The sequence below is a fragment of the Apteryx mantelli genome, chromosome 8 (assembly GCF_036417845.1).
Source record: "Apteryx mantelli isolate bAptMan1 chromosome 8, bAptMan1.hap1, whole genome shotgun sequence".
In the NCBI taxonomy this organism is placed as follows: domain Eukaryota; kingdom Metazoa; phylum Chordata; class Aves; order Apterygiformes; family Apterygidae; genus Apteryx; species Apteryx mantelli.
The window spans coordinates 8531399-8546771 of NC_089985.1; the positions used below are offsets into that span (position 1 = coordinate 8531399).

At 35.7% G+C, this 15373-nt stretch overlaps 1 protein-coding gene across 2 annotated transcripts in view; it reads right to left on the minus strand.

The window, feature by feature from the left end:
- The window catches only part of SWT1 (SWT1 RNA endoribonuclease homolog), a 36970-nt gene that overhangs the window by 16610 nt on the left and 4987 nt on the right, over nt 1-15373 (minus strand). For both annotated transcript variants that reach the window (XM_067300535.1, XM_067300536.1), the window contains exons 4-16: nt 13966-14722; nt 12873-12938; nt 12699-12755; nt 11902-12031; nt 11665-11766; nt 10188-10376; nt 9497-9590; nt 8129-8265; nt 7182-7333; nt 5454-5592; nt 4173-4324; nt 2604-2812; nt 1150-1278 (exon numbers count right to left, since the gene is read on the minus strand). In XM_067300535.1, the coding sequence (XP_067156636.1) occupies nt 1150-1278; nt 2604-2812; nt 4173-4324; nt 5454-5592; nt 7182-7333; nt 8129-8265; nt 9497-9590; nt 10188-10376; nt 11665-11766; nt 11902-12031; nt 12699-12755; nt 12873-12938; nt 13966-14722 (2313 nt within the window). The remainder of the gene's footprint in view (nt 1-1149; nt 1279-2603; nt 2813-4172; nt 4325-5453; nt 5593-7181; nt 7334-8128; nt 8266-9496; nt 9591-10187; nt 10377-11664; nt 11767-11901; nt 12032-12698; nt 12756-12872; nt 12939-13965; nt 14723-15373) is intronic.

Here is a 15373-nt window from a genome sequence, read left to right on the forward strand (position 1 = left end):
AACTCACTTGTAAAATTTCTAAACTCTTTCACAGGACAATTTGTCTCTGCTCTAGACAGCAAGGAACAGAAGCTAACATAGAAAATATTTATATTTTAATCACAAAAAAACTGTATTACCTCCAAATGTTCAAACTAGAACTTTTTCACTACTTTTTCCTCCAGATGCGTCCTTTTCTGCAATTGTACCATTAGGTTAACTATAAAAATGCAACACACTGAAACGTATTTTTTCAAAAATTAAGTAAAATACATGTACTCTATGCATAACCTTAGAAAGGCTGAACAACCCAGGTAAGATGAGCTTGTCTCACTTTGCAGACTTCAGACTTTTTGTTTTGATACTCCGTATTGTGCTCTACAGTGATTTACAAATAAATAGATATAGCTTCTGACTGTTTTTGGAAAACCTACTTAGAAGTTTCCAACTATTTTGAACACCTACACTCAGAATTCAAACGGAAGATTATGAATTACAGCATCCCTGAATTTCTTGCTCCACGATGCCCCCTACTGCAAATTGGCAGAACAAACTCAGAGCAAACGTTTCTAAATGAAACCTTTAGAGAAAATCACTCCACTCAGAGAATCATCCCAGGTGTATAAACAGTCTATTTCAGTTCAGTGATATACAAGAAAAATTTTAAGTGTATGAAATTAATTTTTAAAACTGTTCCATAAATGCCAATGGGTGTCAAAGCAATCACGAAGAAGAGAAAACAGCTTCTCTTCATTTCAGAACTTTCTGACCTTTACTATAATAGAAGTTTGCCCTAATTCCAGTAAGCCTCACACTTTAAAAAAAAAAAAAAAAAAGTTCTAATTTCTTCTCAACTCATGCCTTCACAACTAATTTATTGGTTAAGCAGGTCATAGCTTTGTTTACACGCAGGGCAGATGTGAGTGGTTTGTCATCGAATACTGCAAAACAAGTCCCAAGTCATAAAACAAAGTTTACTGCGAGAAATCTGAATGTCTGCAGTAGCTTCTTATTCCTTTGTTACCAAGAAATACTTCTAAACAAAGGCGATTCTGATTTTTTTTAAACCAAAAATTACATAACTAAACACACACAATAGATTGTAGTTCGGCATCAAAAATTATGACTTTTAAGTGACTTTTATGACTTATGAATAGTCTAAGTGCTTACCTACGAATTCCTTCAAGGATATCATTCACAGCCGCTATCAGTTTTTGCAGACCTAAAAAAGCTTCTTCAAACGAAGACTCTGCAGTCACAGTCACTGTGTTAGGGTCCAACTTCTGGAAAATTTCAACACTAATATCGGAAAACAATGAAAAGTAGCTAATATAAGTATTTTACCTTAGACTCTAATAGATTTGTCATTAAACTTCACTTGACAATGAATCAGTCTCTTCACACACGACTTGATAAACTCTGAGTAAACCTCTCCTAGAAGGGAAGAATTGTTAGGCCGAAGCAGCAAAGTAAATTGCTTTCCATGTAATTTTCCAAGCTGTTTCATTCTCCAGATTTAGCGGGACAGGCTTGATGCTTTTCCTGCAATGGCTGGGTTGGGACCATAAGATGCATTGCACTTATGAAGAATAACCTCTGCAGGGGGGAGACAAGCAGTATTTTCTTGCAGCAGCAAGAAGAGTGTGAAGTAAACTGTGATGCTAAAATTTTATCCTTTACTCACAGCAAGGTCCTTACCAGATGACAGGAGCCAACAATTCAGTTGAGTTTTCATTTAAAAGTGGTACATTTGAAAGAGTTTTTCTTAAAACAAAAAACAAACAAAAAAAAAAAAACCAAAAAAAAAAACCCCAAAAAAACTAAGCCTATGTGCAACCTTTAAATGAAGATTTGAGAAATATTAAGCAACCCAGTAAGAGAGCCAACTCTCTCGGTTTTGGAAACCGATACGTAAGAACCATTCCATCACACACTGAGACTATTCTCCTCTGGTGCAAATCCTTAGCTGACCTAAGCACTACCAAGCCAGGTCCTTACTGTTTTCAATTCAGATTAATTTGCACCAGTGTAAGCCAAGAGGAGTTACGCTCTGGCAGTATATTCAAATGCTAGTGTGGAAATGGCACTGGCAGAGCTATTAATCACTGTTACAAGAGAGTTAAACACTATCCTTAATAGAACACCAAAAATGGAGTTCCTCTGTGCTTGAAGTAACAGAGTCCTTTCTCTAAAGGATATAATAATAATAATAATATTACAAAAAGAAAAGGCAATACTTATTCAGGTTTTGTGTTAGCATTCAAGAGCAAGATGTTTCAATGATTTTCAAGCAGATTTTTTAAAAACAAACTAAAATCAATGGTAACACAGCTTTTTTTTTTTAAGGCACTTTCAAATTTATTGGAGAAAGGAAATTCATCACTAGATTCTGTATCTGGATTTTAGGGTAAAGGATTCTGTTTAATACGGAAACATGACAATTTTTCTGTTCCTATTTTATTAGTGTGACAAATTAGTGCAATTTCTTTGCCAATCTTGATTAATTATTAATAGCTTCTTCTCTAGAATAAGGGAGGAGGGGGAGCAAACACTTTCCAAAGTACATTTGTTTGACAATAATATGAGGTTATGTAAAAGTTTTGAATTTCTTTAGCACACTGTACCTGTACAAGTTTATCGTATTCCATACACCTTCCAGGACTGACCAGATTTCCTGGTGTCTGTTTTCTTGAGCCACGTGAGTACTTGAATGTAACTTTTTTTCTTCACAATTTTGCAGATTTGGTGTCATTGCTTCCATTTTTTCACATACAGCATTTTCTGAAAGAACCATGGTGTCTTCTGATAAATCCTGTCTACTGTCTGATTTCACCTGATGAAACAGTTTAGTAAACAAACAATGAACATATTCGGTTTGTAACTTAAGAAAAGTTGAAAACTTCTAAACATTTAGGGTTTTTTTTTCCCCCTTTTACAACAATGCTCAAAAAAGCAAGGCAGATCTCTTGCAGTCGTAACCGCCTTTATTACAGTCCCTTTATCCTAAGCATCTCTCAATCTTTCACCAAGTCTTTCTTCTATAAATATTGCAATTTCTGCAGCTAGGAAACTGAAGCAAAGGGAAGACTTACTGCAAAGCTTCACAGGCATGGTAAGCTAGCAAAAACTAGAACCGCCTTGTCTCACACGTGACAAAGGCAGTCTTGTTCTGTCCCGTGACCGATGGCACGTTCCTATGTAACCGCACAAAGTATTCATATACTCAGGTGGTAAATTGGCTCAGGAAATTCCTCGGGGTTCAAACTGAAACTGGTCTGGCACAACTGAATCAGTGTTAAGCCAGCTCCTTGTAAAGTCAAACGTGTCAGGACAAAACAGGGAACAGGACAGGATGGAAACAAGTTTTTGGACAAAAAGCCTGCTTCTTATGGCAGTGCTGTTCCCAGAACTTCGGAGTAAGTGGCTGCATACAGCGTACAGAGGAGTGACAGTACGGCACCGAACTGAATCAAGACCCACAAGCACAAGCTACTGGACCATCCTTCCTCTCCTTGAACTTTCTCATCTTCCTTCCCCCTTCAGCTTTCTCCAGAGCTGAAAGGAACTTTTAACAGATATTCTGACCTGTGTTTTTTTCCATATACAGAAATACTTCAATTCATTCATCCTCATCACTCTCTTTTTTACACCATTATGTACGGAATTAGGAATCAACACAAACTGAGATACTGAAATTTCCTCCGCAGCATCTCAGACACGAGCCAGAAGTAAAAGGATACTTTTCAGAACGCAAAAGATATCAGGACACTCCCCATTAAATATCATGAAGCATGTGATATACACAAGCCTTTTCTTCATACACAGGAATAGAGCTACCAAGACAATAAAAGCTGAAATAATATGCCTAGAAATAGTAATATCAGACCAAGAGGACACATGCAATAGAAAACTACTATCAAACACATTTTTCCTGAAAACAGCTAAATAATGTTTTTCAGTCACCCTCCTAACACTTATATGAGAAAAAGTCTAGCAAGTATATTCATAAAGACAGGAAAAAGAAAAGTTAAATTTGGCACCTATTAATTTTCAAGACACCTTCTCAACAGCACTTCCTGCAGTAATTTGTTGAAATTATGGGAATAATTTAGAAATCTAAGGCAAGTTTGTAATATGAACATGGAGCAACTTTAAGATGATGTTAGGTGAGTGCATACTGAAGTTCCCCTTACCTCCGTAAGCATTTGGTGGAGCTTACTGACTTCAGCATAAGCCTGAGGAAGCACACCGTTATAGTCTGACCGAGAACTGAAAGCGTGCAACAGCTTTTTGGATTCCTGGAGTAAGATACCAGCCGTTGAGGAGTCAACTGTTTGAGCTGATACTTAAACATTAAGAGGAAGATGGGAAATAAAAAATGTAGATATGTTAGGAGTGATCAATCCCAGGAAGCAAATTTAATACTCAAATATCTGAATTAACTGAAGCATATAAAAAGTCTTGAAAATGGTTCAAAAGCATTAAACAGTCTCTAGAGAAATATTAACAACACTGTGTAGGGTTAAGACTTGTGCTTTTTAATCAAGTAACCCAGGCTCATCCAGGATCTGGCAAGAGGCTTGACGGACATATCTAACTTATTCCTACAGAACAATATCCCAAAACAGCTAAATTTGCTAAAGTCAAAAATCTTTTAAAATCTCTAAATAAATGAAAGTTTTTCTTTTTTTTTGGAAAACAAACCTACCTGCCCTTATCCATCATATTATGTAGACTTTGCTTCTCCTCAATTTATTTGGTAAATGCAGGTCAACTGATGAACTGCATAACCACATCTAACGTGGTAGCAAAGGAGGTAGAAAGATTTGCCTTTTAAAAATAGTTCAGAGACTTTGGTGACCATTATTAAATGTTCATTAAAACATTTTTCACTTGATTTTTTTCAGGCACATAAAGATGTGTGAAATAAATTTTTAAATGCCTGAGAGTCTCCATATATTAGATTTTAGTGTTTTTGTTTAAAAAAAAAATAGAAAAATACTGAAGAAAAGGCAGCAGAATACTGAACTACAGAAAAAAGAGAAATACATTTCAGAAACCATTTGCTTGATTTTTGTAAGTGATATTTAGACCATCTGGGGCCAGAGGGTGGACAGACTTGAGCATGGTTCGAACCTTCTTACTTTGTTGTTGTTGTTGTTGTTAAGTTATTCACTGCTCAATTTCAGTTCACTCCTAGCTCTACACACAAAAACAGTATTGTGATTTTGTCACCCATCTGGGGGATAAATTGTGGATACATATGAAAATAGATAATATTGTCCAAGTTATGGCTCCACTTGGATAATCTTAAATTAAAAAAAGCAGAAGAGGATGGGATATAATACTATTTAAACATACAGAGTACATGCCTTTTCAGTGTCTACTTCTGTAACTACAAAAACCAGAACAGCAAGTTTATTTGCAAAAGTACAAATAATTGCAAATTGACAAACACTCTCCGAGATTCTTACCTGTACAGAGGTGTTTATAGAGATATTCAACGGTTGCAAGTAAACTCCTTGGCACAACATAACCAAAAACAGCCACCCAGTGTTTTTTATAACACTGCAGCAAGCTTGCTAATGTCCAGGGTGGCTTCTGATACAGTATCTGAAAAATAGTATGTTTAAAAATTTGAAGCCTGATTTTCATATACACATATTCCTACACATTTCACACCTGCTGTCTTCTTTAATGTCTGTTGTCATTTGTGCTTGCTGAAATAGTATTCCAAAGGTTCCTCAGAAATAAGATTTATTCAGATTTAGCAAGTCTATCTAGTAAAAAAATTGATTCAGCAGCAGCATGAGTTACACAGAGATGCTCGCCTAGAAGTATGCACTGTACTACAATAATTCTCAACTTCTTCATGATAATTGGGTCCCCCTTTTCTCAAATAATCCAAATATAATCGAGTAATCTCTCAAAGCAGTTTAATTTATTACTTGCATACAAAAGCCAGAACAACAGTAAATATGCCTTTGATTATCTAGTATTGTTAAAAAAGCAAAAGTAAACCTTATTGTGCATAGCTGTGACTATACATAAAGTAATATATAAAAACGTGATTTATTACTATCGAATGAAGTCAGAATTTGAAAAGATGTTAACCAGAATCAAGTTAATCAAAAGTGCCTAAACGCTAACTAGCTAATCAAAGCTCCATCCTGTGACACAGGAATCATCCTACTCAAATGATTTTGTTTTGGCAAGCCACAGAGGCTTATTTGCAATAATACATCTTACTAACTTTTACCAGTTATAAAACGGAACATCAGCTGAAGAATGGATAATCTGAAATTGTGTTTTATTGGAGTATTTATTTTCTGTTAACAATACATTTTAAAGTGAGAATGTCTGGAGAACCTGGTTAAACATGATTATTTCCAAGGAAAGTAGTTCTATCACAGATAAATTGTTAACGATTTTATCCATACGGCATTTCTCCTACCAGGACAGATGTTTTTAGGAGTGCTTGCAACAACCATGCCTCAATATTATATAGACCTTTATGGAACAATTTCTTGGAGGACATATTTACAATGCAGAAATAAAATTTACAATGTCAATAGAAACAAAAAACACACACTAATTTCAAGAAAGTGATCGCTTTCAAAGTTGACTCTGCATATGAAATCATACAGCACTTACCTTCAATGATAGGCAAAAATATAAATTATAAAATATCCTCAAAATCCTTTTGGTTTAAATCAAAGCATGGGAAAAAGTTAGCTATTTCTAACCTTTTCCACAAATTTTCCTGCACAGTTGGAGAAGATACATATTCAGTATCTTGTTATTTAACATAAAAATGATAATAACTGCTTCATAACAAAACATTCTTAAATAAAGCTAAATCAATAATAGTAAAATGTTTCAAGTTCTCCAATAAGTAAGTGCTTTAACCATACTAGAAAACTACAAGTCTAGATGTAATGTAATTAATACAGAGTTCTGAAAATTCACACTGAACTGCCAGGATTTCTATCACTGTATTACTAAAACACTGCACAGTCATTACTGGTCAAATAGAATAATCTTGTTATAAAACGAAATAGTATAACTGAACACTCTGTTATTTTAGTGAACTACACGACTACACTGTTTGGCTTAGCACAGGCATTAACACCATAAAAACACCAAGGCCACTTAAACCTCTCAATATTTGAAATATCAAACAAGACAACATAAGAAACCACCTCCATCCACAGGTTTCCAAATGCAATTTTCATTTCAGTCTCCAAAATACAAGATAAAGCTTCTCCTAAGTTCTTTTCAAGGTCTGGAAGTATACTTGGGAATTGAGCAGTAAGATTAGCATTTCCTCCTTCTGTTTTCTGGAATTCTGTATCTGTCAAATCAATGACAATAAAAGATATTTATTGCAACTGTTTCTATATCTAATTTATGTTGACAGTACACAAATTACTTGTTCCTACCAATAAAAGGAAAGACAGACTGCATTTCTACATTATGTTATAAAGCAGATGGGCTACATCTAATTAGGTTTCAAGTATATCTAGTTATATCCACTTGCAGTGTGAGTATTTTTAATTATGAGCTGCTAACTGAGAAGATCCGATTTCCCCAGAGCATTATTCATTTGTGATCTTACTCCACATTTCTTCTTTCCCTTTAAATAACTTAGATTATATACAGCCGGTGGGCTTATTAGCAAGTATAATGAAATCACTTCTTACACCTATTTAACACAAACAGCTATATTTGCATCTTTAGAAACATGAGCAGGCAACCCAGAAATCAAGTTCTACTGTTTGGGATGCCAATAAAGCTATCATCTTAGCATACAAAATTTTGCAACTAATAAGAGCGGGACCCAAATTGGCTCAAGCGGAAAAAACTCTTTTCAGTTCAAAGATGGTGAGGACACCTTTTAAATGGCTATATAAACACAGGAAATTCATGCTGTGTTTTTCTGTCTCAAGCTTTCAGAAGAATGCTTACCTCTGAAAACAGAAAATCTGCTCCAAACATAAAGCACACCTAAGGATTCAAAGTATATGAAAACTGAGGTAATAATGGAGACTATTCTCCTTCCCCTACATTGATTACTACATATATATACACACACACACACACACATATATGCCGGCTTTTGAGACACATGCCCGTTAAACAAACTTACCACATTTTGACTGTTGCAGGTCAACACAGTTCTGTTGCCTGTTTATGTTGAGATTCTGTAGAGCAGTAACCAAGTCTGCTTTGCAGAATGCCTTTATCTCACTCACAATGGCTTTATTGCATAAATTTTTATCATCCCTAGAAGAGAATTAACTTTTGACATAAAACTGACATGGTTATATATTAAGTAATTACGTATTAAGTTACATATTAAGTAATATACTGAAAAATTTGTCTTCGGTAAGCTTATTTTGTGAACTTCATTATATGCAAAGTTTTCTCTCAAGCAATTAGAACCAGTTCAAAAAATTAGACAAGAAAATTAACCAAAGCAGCTATTCTGAAAAATATAAAAGCATACTAAAAACCATGCTCTAGGCTTGCTTTAAGAAAAAAAACCTACAAATACTACAGTAATGATGTCTAGTTGCTATGATCTTAGGGTGCAAATGAGGCAATGCTGGTAAGAAAGTAATAGCTTATTAGACTGACATTATAAAACCTAGTTTTACAAACCTATTTTTACTGTCTCACTGGCCAAATGGTTGTCACAGATGCTGCCCTGAGGTGTGTACTACTCCAGTAGAACTACTACCAACGCACGGTACAAAGTTGGATTCTGCTACTGCCTCCAAATTCCAGTTGCTTATGTTGACGTAGGAAAGGATAAAGGATTTATCAGATGAAGAACACTTAAGTTACCTCCTGTTCTTTTTCCAGAGAAATCTAAAATGATTATGGACAACCATACCCATGCTGTGATTGTGATACCCACTTACTGAAATAGTACTGGAAAGGGTTTTTAGCAAAGACCAAATAAAGCTGTTGACAGTCAGGGAATATTAGCCCTTTAAAAACCAGCTTCACATGCCTTGCATCAAATCGAGAATCTACTCTCAAAAGTCAACTCTCATTCTCACAGAACGAGAGGCAAACGTATCTCCACCTTCCCTCCTCCTAAGATTAACAATCATCAATGTTTCTCTCTCTCCCCAAAACAGGTGGGCAGAAACCAAATATCTAACTGGATCTCAATCATTAATACAATCACTTTTTCAATTTCATAACTCCAATAATTTTTTAATAAGAAATTGGAATAAAATCCAAGAAAACTATGCTTTAAAAGTTTTAAAATTGAAGCTTGAATAAACTTAATTCTACTTCAGGCCTCATGCACAGGAAGGTGACTAAGCCTACAACCTTTATGTTTTATTACAACCATCTACTCTAGGTTTTAAGAGGGTGACTACCTCTCAAAAAGCTTATTTTGGAAGCAGCTCTTCATTTTAAGATCAGATTTGAAAACGCCACCTTTAGCAGGAGACTACCTTATACCTCATAACAGACCTAGAAACACACAGGAACTCACGTGCAAAGTATGACAACAGCTTGAGGAAAGAGGTTCTGATACTGCAGACAACATTGTAAAACACGATCATCATTGTTCTCGTCACTCAGGCCATCTGCAAGTTTAGTTAAGACAGTGCTGACATGTTCAGAAGTAACCCAGCATATGAAATACTTCAGTGCAGTCATGGTACTGTCTTTTGAGGTAACACTCCTCAAACAAGGACAGAGAAGTGTAATCCAAGCACAAATCTGAGCTTTGAATTCTTAAGTACTACTCTACTCAGAAATGCTATTACTTTGCTGGAAAACTTCTAGTGAGCCACATATGAATTTCGTGGAATGTTATGCTTTCTGGCCACAAAGTCAAAAAGCAAAACCACACAATATATCCTTAGCTTGTAGACGAAGAGGAAGCAGCTAGATTAATTTAGACTAAGTAATTCCCTACTTACCAGCTCAACAGATGCAGCTCAAACTGAGAAACAATCGATTAAACAACAGTGAACAAAGCACTAATCTGAAGAAGGTATTTGCATACTAAAGGCTTGGATATGCTCCAAAGCCTGCTGTAAGCTATTAGCCAATTTTAAGAAGCAAACTGCAAAGTCAGAGTGACGACTGTATCAAAATCAAAATGTAGCGCTAAGGCTCACACTAAGTGAGCTGCAAAGATTAGAGTACCCGAAGTACATTGACTGCACACAGCTTACATATTTTTTGAGAAGCGAGCTGCATGGATTGCCCCCACAACTTTGAGTCTTGTTTTTTAAGACACATGTAGATGAACTGGACTGCAGGGATAGCTTTGTCCCGAACGTGCTGTAACATTTTCCCCTTCTTCAAGTTGTCTAGTTCTTGTAGAACAACCCAAGGAATTATCAACGCGAGTCTGCCAACACCTTGTACGAACAACAAAAAAAGGAAATTTCGAAGAGCTAAATGAACTAGCACACTTTACAGTTAACATTTAATTCAAACATCATATTTATGTAAGATAACACTTATCTATTTTGCCAACAGTTGTCATATTCTGTGCTCAAGAGTACCTAGCATTAAAAAATGAACAGTTAAAAAAAAAAAAAAAAGACAAAGTTCCCTGTTCCTAATCTAATCTCAAGCTGGCACTCGATTGGTTACAGGTAAAAATGACAATATTAATCAAATAAAAGGAATAAACAATTTTGATCAGCAGAATACTTTGACATCTCTGTGTAGTAATATTCTAAAGTATATTTACAACAATTAACATTGTCACATGTGCTGCAAGATGTTAAAGCAATGTGAAGGTAGCAGAAAAAATGGGATGGTAATACCTGAATGACCACCACAGTCACTATGCAAAACCAACCATTAACTAAAGTGAGCAATGGTTTGTGCTAATTGCCAGCCAATATTCCCGTGCGAGGAACAGGAAGCATTGATATCGGATCAAGGTTTTATTCATCAGAATTTCTGTGACTATGTATGATTTGAACTTCAATACTCTTATAAATGAAATACATGGTAAATTAGAATTTAACAGCTCTGTTCTGTTGGTCCATCCAAGACAAACACTTCACTTGTTTTCTTTTCTACTCACGTGGCAAGACTACAACTCAAAAAAATATACACCAACATCCATCTGCTTTACAGTAAATAGGGCAACCTTTTGAACCTTTTGCATAAGGGATCTGGTGCAGAACCAAAACTTGGGAGCAGCGATATCCTAAAAAAAGGCACCTGAGAGAGACAGCAGCTCCCAGTTTACACAATATAACACCACGCTTAATTTGGGAAAGAAAAATACAGTCTGACACACCCTTGAAAACTACTGGGACCCTTGTTAAGGTTATTTACCAGGCTGCCTTTGTAGGTATATTCGTTGGCTGAAAACATCAAAGCACCACAAGTATTCTGATAGATTCCATACATGTCTACCAACAACCAACACACACGATCCTAAGCCCGCTAACAGCAATTATCTAAAACCTTTGCAACATGTCAGAACCAAACATTAACACCAGGGTCTGCGATCCGAATTCCAGAGGAACTGCTCACACTTCTCATGAATTCTGACCTTAACCAAGACAGAAATAAAGCAGTGACTGACAGCTTATCAGGTTATAAGTGCTTTGTGATTTCCAGAAAGTTCTTACAATCATCCATTCTTTCTACAAATTTCCTACTGCTCACCATGTATTCACATACCTGGTATATCTTCAGATTTCAGGGACCTGACGAACTCAAGGTGACTAATCATTATGTTTGTGTCAATCACCACTAAGATGTTCAGACCAGAAGTAGAAGCCTCTGCAGATAAAGAAAAAACAAAACAAAAACCACCACAGTGGTGAAAGAATGAACTGTGTACTACCTGTTCAGGTCACTACCTGATTGTAATGACTAGTTTAAGTAGATACCAAAGAGTATCAGCTCAAGACATACCAGCAGAAGTACTCAACTCCTGTTCTGGGAGATCTGTTTCCATACTTGTAAGCTCTCCGCAAGTCTGTACTACCGACAGTGCCATCCTTTTTTCAAGACGAGCAACATGCAAATCTTCTACTATCTGCATCTACAGTGTTAAAAAAAAAAAAAAGTACGTATAAAAATAACTATATACAAGCAATCTCTTTAGAAGTGCGTCCAAAAAAGATTCTTTTGCATTAGTGCTGTTGTGTTAAAACTGACTAAACGAAAGCGTGAAAATTTTTCATTTTAGAAATAAAGCATGAAAAACCTTAAGTTAGTTCAGCAAGCTTAAAGCCATGATAATCTGCTACACAACCTCCACTGTAAAAAGTCCAAAAAATAAAGGTCCAAAATACGGCCTAGAAAGAAGGTTTGCGACCATTCTGCCTAACACCCCAAAGCTTTATTCCATTTTTTGCTATATAGACTGGAAGTATCCTGCCAACTGTTCCTTAAAAAATACAGCTCTTTCGCTACTGAAAAATTAGAAGTTGGAATATGAGATTCGCAGAGTATAGAAGCAACTATGAAGGACACCTCCTTCACCGAGAATAAGAGAAAGGCAAACTTTCTATTTCAGAAAGTTCCTGATTAGCAGTACTTTACCAAGTTTGTTTAGTATTTGAAAAATGCTCCACACTCTTAGAAGTATAGATCATAAACCAACAATACAGAATACTAGGAAAGGACATAGAATTGTCTAACTACAGGAACTCAGTGCCGTAAATTTTTAATATAACTGAGAAAGGTTAAGTTAGAGCATTACTAACCTCTTGGTCTGATTCCGGGCTCTGACTGCCTTGGTGCGATGGAAAGACTTCAAAGTTCTGTAGAAAGAATTAAAATACCATATCAACAATATAAAATATCAAGGACTGAGGAACAAGTGATCCTCAAGAGTCTGAGAATACAGCTGTTTAGTGTAAAACAAGTATATCACCAACCTTTTGGGTAGACTTTATGTTCTCCCCGCCTTGGTAGGAGTCAGATGTGCATGGGACCTCAAAAGTCTAGAAACAGTAGCAGTAACAGAAATAGGACACTAAGAATCTCCTAGAGTGCTCGTTAGAAAACATTGACTATTTGCAAACAAAATGAATAGGTAACATAATATTTCTGATATTCATGATAAAGGACATGACTAGTAATTTTATCTCTACAGTATCATTAAAAACAGCTTAGAAGGTTGGGTTTCTTTTAAAATAAATAGATAGCAGTTTGCACAGTAAGCTTATTTTTCCAATCTCTTGGGGGCTTGTGACAACTGACTGTTTAAATCCAGCGTCCTTATGACAATCATTTTAAACTATTACTAAAGTATCTAAAGGGCTTTTAAAAAGATCCTTTAAAGTCTGTATTAAAGTTTTAATAATTAAATAAACCCTCTCTTTGTGTATGCACAGAACAATCATGCTTCCATAACATGAACAGAAATCCGAAAACTAATGCTAGGCAAGTTGAAAACAAACAAACAAACAAACAAACAAAGAGCAAAGAAGCTCTAAATAAAATTTGTATGTAAATAGAGGTGCAGGGAGAAATATAAGTTAGAACTCACACACAAACCGATCACAGCTAACCATGAATTTATGCAGGAAATGTATTAATTTAGTCCTAGATCTACAATAACAAGTTCTGCTGGTATCACTATGCTGGCAAAAGAGCACCTGTTTTGCCGAGAGTGGAGTTTTTGTTGGTCAGTTTATGTGCCTAAAATGATATGATGGCCATGACAGCACACAAAAAAAAAATTGTTGACTTATACCTAAACTGAAATATTCTACACCTCTATCAGTAAGGTAAAGCTATATAAGCATATGTGCAGACTTGTGATATGCAAGACCATTATTTTTCTCATTTGTGTGACCATTCAGCAGAGCAGAGCAGCATTTTAATGTGGTTTAGCTTAGGATCAGAAAAATCCATCTGTGAACTCTGTAAGATACAAACGGGCTATTTATATAAAAAAGACTCCCATAAAGAAACTAGCCTGAAACATACATCTGCACAATACTAAAATAATCAGGTTCTCATTACCCGCTTAAAACGTAAAGCTGCAGCTTCAAAGCACCCTGCTTCAGTCCCTGCATTACCAGCAGCTTTATTGGAATCAATGTCCTGTTTTTTCTGTTTATGACAGTCCCATCGCTTAGGTGTTTCAGTCGAACAGTAAGATGGCGAATGTTTGGTAGCATGTTGATTTTTCTTAGAAAACTCCTTATGTCCTTCTTCATCCTCTTCATCACAAGTCCTAGATAACATATGTGATTTTTTAGTGAAAGCTGTATCATCATTTACAGTCTCTGTCGAGGTGATAGATGTCTTTTTCTGAGTTCTGACATCTTCACTCCATTTTTTGGATCCATTTGATGCTCTACATGGTACTTGTGAATTGCATGCAGTGGACTTAAACTTCTCCAACATGGTTTGTTCAGCTTTTACTTTTAGCTTGTAGAATTCAGCTTTCTCTCCCTTTTTCTTCATCACCTTGTCCTTCTGGACTGCAAAGCTATGCCAGAGCCTTTTTCCTTCTGTTCCATCAAAACGATGACCTTTGTTACGACTTTCCCTAATAGTAGTTACCACATCAGCAGTGCTTGTACTTTTTCCATGTTTAATCTCTTTAGGCTTAAATTGTATAACTATTCTCTTTCGCTTCTCAGTTTGGATTGAAGAACTGTCTGTGGTTTTACTTCTGTTTGGAGATTTTTCTTGGGACCTTCTATCAACACCATGAGAAATATTAGAACTTTGGTCTTTTTTCTTCTCTTGTATACCTTTCTCTATTTTGAATCTATAAAAATGTTACAGAAAGAGACATGTTATATATACCTAGAAAAATTAACTCAGATAATGAAATAAAACAAAAACAAAAGAGCTTGCACTTGATTTAGCCATTTACAGTTAAGTATTTACGAGTACTGATTTGGAACATCCTTAACTCATTATGAACTTTTGGCAACATCTGCCCTTTAAGATAGTCTGATACACCATTCTCAGTATTTACAGTTTTACTAGCTGTACAACTATTTTTACCTCAATTTACCAGCTTGAGAAGAAGCTTTTTCTGCATTTTACTAGCTAGTGGCTTGAGAGGTCCCTGACTACAGTCTAGTTCCATCTTATTGCACAGGTGAGTTTTAAGAGCATTTTAATGATATTTGTGAGCTGTGCCACACTTCACAAAAATTCAAGCAAGCAGCAGTTAGGTTTTGGCTGCACAGTACCAAACATTGAATGACTCTCAAATGACAGAAAATAAACAGACCAGGGAACTCAAAAGGAACGATTGAGGGCAATATAGCAACATTCAACAAAAATGATAAACGATATGAGAAGTTGTGAATAACGAACTATTTCCTACAAGAGCAGAGAAAGTACTTAATAAATTTATCATATGCTAGGTTTAAAATATTTGAAGAAAGTTTCTCCCCTACTCTATCAT